At 52.8% G+C, this 6,853-nt stretch overlaps 1 protein-coding gene across 1 annotated transcript; it reads right to left on the reverse strand.

The window, feature by feature from the left end:
- Positions 1–5,985: 5,985 nt before the first annotated feature.
- LOC118018531 (neurogenin-3-like) lies at positions 5,986–6,633 on the reverse strand. The gene has a single exon (XM_035017123.1). It carries the CDS (start codon positions 6,631–6,633, stop codon positions 5,986–5,988), a length of 648 nt encoding a protein of 215 aa, XP_034873014.1.
- Between the last annotated feature and the right edge of the window lie 220 nt (positions 6,634–6,853).

Genomic DNA, 6,853 nt, shown 5'->3' on the forward strand with positions numbered 1-6,853 from the left:
TTTAACCTAAACCCTATAAACAATATTATCTCCACTTTACAGATGAAGAAATTGGGAGAAATGTTAAGGAACTTGTTCATGGTCATACTGATAGTTAATGAACCAGCTGGGAACTGAACCCAGATTCACAGCTCACATCACACCATCATTCTCTATTGGAACATGGGCTTTATCCCAGGGATGATTGGAAACCACTTGAAGATTTTAAACAGGAGAGTGACACTGTTATATTTGCATGTTGTCCTGGCTGTAACATGGAGAGTACAAGAACGAGTGTTGAGATTAAAGATAGGGAGATCAGTTAGGCAGTTATCTCCATGTGAAGGATGAAACCTCAACTAGAGTAGTGGTCATAAGGAAATAAAGAACAGCCAGATTCAAGAAATAGTGAGAAGGAAAAATCAGCAGGACATAAGGGTTAATTGGATGTAAGTAGTGAGAGAGAAAAGTCAAGATAAAACCTAGATTTCTATTATGGGTGCCTGGATGGTGATACATAATGAGGCAGGAATAGGAGGCAGCGTTAGTTTAGAGTTAGGGGAGAGGAATTCCATTTTGGACATGTCTCATTTGGGGTGCCCAAGGGACATCTGGATGCATAATCCTGGAGCTTAGGAAGGGTAGATAACAGCTGAGGAGGGTCACCAAGAAGGGTAAGTGACCCTTAGCCTTTGTGCCAATTTGCACTGTACAGAGGTGCAGAGGAAATTCAACTTCATACAAAAGCACCCCTTCCTTAAAAATCCAGGGAGAATAAGAAGAATTTGAGACAAATGAAGATGCTAATGATAATAATTACCATTTATGGCAGCTAAGCCTGCACTAAGAGCAAGCACATTAATTAGCTCAGTTGGGCAGCCACTATTTATCATCCCAACTTCACAGTTATTGAAAACCACCAGCTACTGGAAGTACCAGGCTTCAAACCAATGTCTGTGTAATTCTAAAATAATTGTTCTTAACCACTCTGCCATCCTATGTATGCATCTGGGGGACTTCCTTAGCCTTTGTTCTTGGAATAATTAAATCTCTTTGTAACCTGAAGAATGAAACTCCTATTGAGGGCCAAGTTCCAAACCAATTTTCCCAGTTAGGGATGTTGCAACCTACGCTTCCAATGTTGCTCCACTTCAGACCTCTCAGATGCTGTCAGAAGTTCCTAACATGGTCAGTCAGTTCTAGCTCCATCACTGACAAAGGAGAGTCTTTTGGCCTAGAGAAAAAAAGGGCCTTTCTGAGGTCATGCAGTCAGCTAACAGCAACAGAGCCCATGCTTTCCTCATCACGCCAAGGAAACCTGACATTCTTCTGGATCTACATATCCACAGGGGACTCCCTAGGGACTGCAGTCTAGAAACGTGGGCAGGGTCGATAGATGGTTTTCCGTGTTGAGAACACTAAGTTGCCAGGAACGTCTCCCGCTCTGAAACAACACGGTACTTTCAGCACCATGGTCAGGGGCACGCGGCCGCTTTCAGGAAGTCTGTGCCCAACACGGTTAGCCAGGCAGGTGCCCCCAGCTTCTGCCTTGGCCCTCAGATCCCAGAAGCAGAGGGGGCAGAGAAGAGCAGCCTGGGACCTCAAAAGAGAACGGGGGTGGGGCGGGGGGTGGGGTTGGCCAAAGGCAAGGGCGCAAGGGAGACTTTGGCCTTACAAGACCCAGAAGACCCAGCTACAGCCAAAGCAGGAACGAACTATCTCAGCACAGAGATCTAAACTGCACAGAACCTAGAGCCAGATCACAGTCCTAGCTTATTTCAGTAATTCACTGAGTGATTGAGGGTCTGAGGAAATCACTAACTTCTAAGAGTTTAGGTCTCTGTTTCTGTGGGTGTGAACATCCTGCCTTGCCCTCCTCACCAACTGTAGGAAGGGACCTAAGGTAAGAAGTGTCCAGCCTCAAATCTCCCACTGTCTGTGCTCTTGGCCCTTTGAAGCCAGAGCAAGCAGGTACAGTAAGTGCCCCCTTCCTTTTCTTGAGCACAGCCTGAAGGCATTTAAAAAGGATGGGGAGGAGGGAAATAAACACAGTAGAGAATATTAATTATGTAAGTGTAAAAATGTAATTATAATATACTCAGCACTTATTTTGTACCACATTTTCAGCCAAAATCTCTTACACCCTCCCCACAGTGTCCCCCCTGCCAAGGCCTAAGGGTCTTCTCCACCCTTCTGGTTGTGGGCGGGCTGTAACTTGTCCATCATAAGCACTGCCTTCTCTTAGTCACCCAGAAATCCAGTGAAAGGGTATTAAGGACTCCCTTCAGGGGCACCTGGGTGGCTCAGTTGGTTAAGCAGCTGCCTTCGGCTCAAGTCATGATCCTGGAGTCCCAGGATCCGGTCCCGCATCAGGCTCCCTGCTCAGCAGGGAGTCTGCTTCTCCCTCTGACCCTCCCCCATCTCATGCTCTCTCTCTCAAATAAATAAATAAAATCTTAAAAAAAAAAAAAAGGACTCCCTTCATATTCTCCAGCGAATTAGCTGACGCTCAGGGACTTGTCCAAGGTCACACAGCCAGGCAGAGTGGCCCTTAGGGGAGAGGAGGGGCAAAGGCTCCTGTGAGGTCGCGTGCGCCCCCAGCCCCGCCTGCCTTTGTGCCAGCCCTGCAGTCGGGCTCCCAGACATTAGCATTCCAATGGCCCCGGGACGCTTTGTCTCCTGACCAAGGCCGGCTTGGGGGTGGAGTGGGATGGGGGCAGGGCACCATAAATCTACCTGCTTGTGAGCACGGATGGGGGTGGGGTGGTGGCGCAAGATTCATGTGCTGTTTTTCTGGAAGTCAGGCTTGGTCTCAGACAAAGGCAGAAGAGGGGCAAGAGCCTTTCGACCCGAGGGTCTTTCCTGGCCCCGCTGGGGACCCTGTCCGGATTTCAGAGAGCTGGGGCGCAGGCGACGACTTCAGACTATGGGAGGCTCCACACCATTACAGCGGAGGCGTCGTCTGCAAGCGCGGGCTGCCAGCTGAGACTGAGACCAGCTTGACTGATTTTAAAAGACTCTGAAAGCAAAATGCCCGCGGGGGTTGGGGGGCGTGGTGATGGTGAGGCTGGGCTAGTTAGTTGTCTGCACCACTCACAGAAATGTTTCTGAGCTTCTTGATGAGTGACTCTTTGGAAAGAGGCATGGACAGTTTCCCATCTCAGTGCAATTCCATACACAGTGATGGGGCTCAGCCTGTGCAAGGGAGCCCTAAACTTTGCAGTGAGTCAAACAAACCCAAACCTTTCTCTGCTTCCTCTTGACTTGGGGAGTAGAGCCGGCAGACAGTTCCAGGGTCAAATCCACCCCTGACCCAAGGTGGCAGCCCAGCAGTCAAGTTGGTTAAACCATACTTTTTTTTCTTCTTAATTTGTGGGGTGGAGGACCAGTCTGTGTGTGTTTGGGGACTAATAGCTCCTTAATAAGCACCCTCAAAAGTAGGAGGGGGATTGGGCAGTGGGTGCATCCACCTGGAACATGGAGCCAACACTCGTGCAGTTTCAGGGAGTCGTTTGCACCGAGGGAGTCCCCTGCTTATTTGAACACTTAGTTTCCACGGCCTCTCACAGAAAGAAGGATTTTCCTGCTTAAGGACTTCTCTAAACCTGTAGTCCTTGGCCCAAATGCCCCCTTCTTTTGCAAGCCTCCCAGTCCAGCCCCAGGTAACAGCAGCCCCACCTCCGTCCTGTGCTTTGTACCTCTACCCAGCACCAATAATTTTGGTCTCGAATACTTTTGTCTGTATACTTGTTGCTTTCCTGGGAAGACAGAGATGGACCTTCTTGTTTTTTGTCTCTCCACACTCTTCCCCTAAAGGTGCAGAAAGTAACAGGCACTGGCTTGGTCCATGCAACTAGGAGCTGCTGACACCTTTCCCTGGGTGGTGCCTCAGGCCGGAAGTTGGTTGCTGCAGAAGTCATCAATAACCCATTAATCTCCTCCTAGATTAAAGCCATGAAATGAAACAACACCTTCGTTCATGCTTTTGTTTGCCCGTCCCTCTCCCCTCCCCCAAATCCAGCCCCGGGTAAATGAGGCATATTTCCTCAGAGCTACCTTTACTGGGAATAGAGGAGAAGAAAAATTCAATTGGAAGCTGGGAGGGCAAAAGGGAGATGCAAGAGGCGTTAGCCCCAGGTAAGATGCCACCTTTTCGTTCTAACTGGAAAGTTACCTGCGGTCTGGCTCCTGGCCCCTGACGGCGCCTCACCCCACTGGGGTTGGCTGCTCCTTCCTGCAGCCAATCCAAGGAGGCCTCTGGGGTTCAATTCAGAGGGTAGAGTGCCCACCCTCCATTTTCCTGTTCCCGAGCGCCGGGCGGACTCTGCGAACTCTTAGAGCTCAACCTGCTTCCAGAGGTATGGGGGTCCCGCAAGCCATGTAGGGACGCTCCAATAGCGCCCCTGGGACAGGTTTCAGTCCCTGCCGTGCACCAGCGCAACTCTACCTTGGGAGTAAAGAGTGGCTGGAAACTTTGAACAGGTTCTTGGTAAGTTTTCAATCAAGACTGCCGGGTGTCCGGGGTGCTGGAGATTTCAGCAGGAATCTCCACTTTCTCTGCTCCTCGCTGCTCAGTTCCACGCATCAGGATGCCACCGCCCCAGAATCGGCCGTGTAAAATACGCTCAGAAGATGGGCTAGCGCTTTAAGCACTCTGGGAAAATTCCTGGAATGCCCAGTCCACGTTCCGTGTTTCTGAGGGCTCTGACCCTGTGGTTGGGCTATTACTCTTCTTCCCCAAATTCAACAGTCGCTCGAAATCCAGGCTAGTGGCATAGGGGAAAGGGTCATAGCGCCAGCAAGTAGCTTTAGTTGGAGGCTTGTCGTTCATCTAAACCACTGTTTGGAATATGACAAGTCACTGCCTTATAAATAAAACAGGGAACTGTACCAATGATTTCTCAAGAGCCCTCCAGCTCTTACTTTACATGTGGGTTTAGCTGACTTGCCCTCAGGACGCAATCTGCTTGGCCTCCAGCCTAGCGCCACAGTCTCTTAGCCCAAATCAGAGAAGAGGCCCAGACCCCCAGAATGTTTTATCCCTCTCCTTGGACTGAGACCCACCCCCACCCCAGCCAGAGGCTGTGGCCTCCCTTCTGCATAATCGAGTTACCTGACTGAGGTTTCTTGAGGGTACTTTTTTTTTTTTATTGGCTCAAAATCTCATTCACCAGTCTCTAAATAATCTTATGTACAAAATATAGACTTTTCCCCCTGCTGTGAAATCTCATCAATAAATACAAACGTGTAAAGGAGGGGGGCATATAATTTACCGTACCAAAATTCACTTCAAAAGATATCATATAATTTACAGGCTGATTTTTTTTCTTTTTTCTTCTTTTTTTCTTTTTTAAAGATGGGCGCTTCAGGTCGCAGGGAAGCGGGACAGACGTTCCCGAGGAGGACAATCTCTTTCCCAGTTCAGAGCCTGGTCTCCCTCCCCCCGGAGGGCAATGGCTCCGAAAAGTGCACGAAAGAAGGCAGAGGATCGCCTTCGTGGATTAAGGCAGCGGGGCGGCCAGAAACCAGGACTTGATAGCGACTGGAGGAGAAGGTCAGCGGCGTCTTTGGAGAGGAGAGCAAACGGTGAGAGAGAGCAAACGGTGAGAGATCAAATACTGGATTAAATCACATTGGTGGAGGAGGAAAGAGAGACTGACAGACTTGAGTGAGGGTAGGGTGGCTGGAGACAGTGGGCGTCTCCGGCTGCGTAGTGCTACCATCCTCATCGTCTTTGCAGGAGACTTGGGGCGGCTGCAGGGAGGGGAGCGCGGAGCCTGCTTTACCCGCCTGCGCGGGCAGCAAACAGAGGGCCGAAGTTGGCGCGGCGCAGAGGACCGGGGGAGCGAATCCAACCTGCCACCCTCGTAGGAGCCTGGGCTCACCGGATGTCAGCGAGCCGGAGACTGGAGGAGCAAGTTCAGGGCCGCCGCAGTCGCGGTGCGTCCCTGACGGCCTCCACCCCCCGCCCCCAAGCACCCACCGCCCAACGGCCGAACGGCTCCTTCATAGGAAGTCTGAAAAAGCCAAGGCGCCGGTGCGCAGACCCGCAGGGGAGACAGGCGCCTGCAGCCCGTGACGCTCCTCCAGCGAGGCGGTGGGGCTCAGGCTGCCCGCCTGGGAGACCGGGGAGTAGAGCGAGCCCCAGTCTCCCGGGGAGCGGCCGTCCTGGCAGCCCAGCTCCTCGCAGGGCGGTGCGGGCGGCTGCAGCCCGTAGAGGCTATGGTCTGCTATGCGCAGCGCCTGCGTCAGCGCCCAGATGTAGTTGTGCGCGAAGCGTAGCGTCTCGATCTTGGTAAGCTTGGCATCGTCCGGAAAGGTGGGCAGGACGCCGCGAAGCGCGTCCAGCGCCGAGTTGAGGTTGTGCATTCGATTGCGCTCGCGGTCATTGGCCTTCTTGCGCCGGCTCCTTCGCTGCTTGCTCAGCGCCAACTCACTCTTGGGCCGACTGCGCCCCCCGCGCCTCGTCCGGAGCTTCCTCGAGGCCCCTCGGCAGCCGCCCCCTTCCTCCTCGGCGCAGTTCCCCCGCACGCGAGCGGGGCTGGGCGGAGCCGACGCAACGCAGGTCACTTCGTAGTCCGAGGCCCCCTGGAAGGGCTGCTCTGTCTCCTGGGTCACTTGGACAGCTGGCGTACCCGAGGGATGAGGCGCCATCCTGCGGCGGGGTAAGAGGTCGGGGTAAGCGTGGGTCCGCCACCCGGGCGCAGTTCCCTATCCCGGGGCCAAGTGGGAAATAACCGAGAAAGAGCCACCCCCCGCTCCTGCCGGATCAGAGGACCCCTTTCCGCCTCCACCCGTCGCTCTGTGGCCTCCAGGTGTTACCTTGTTCTGGCGCGCAAAAGGGTAGAGAGCAGGGGGGCAGCGAGAGCAGTTG

Source organism: Mirounga leonina, unplaced genomic scaffold (genome assembly GCF_011800145.1).
Source record: "Mirounga leonina isolate KUSES-001 unplaced genomic scaffold, KU_Mleo_1.0 Mir_107, whole genome shotgun sequence".
NCBI lineage: Eukaryota > Metazoa > Chordata > Mammalia > Carnivora > Phocidae > Mirounga > Mirounga leonina.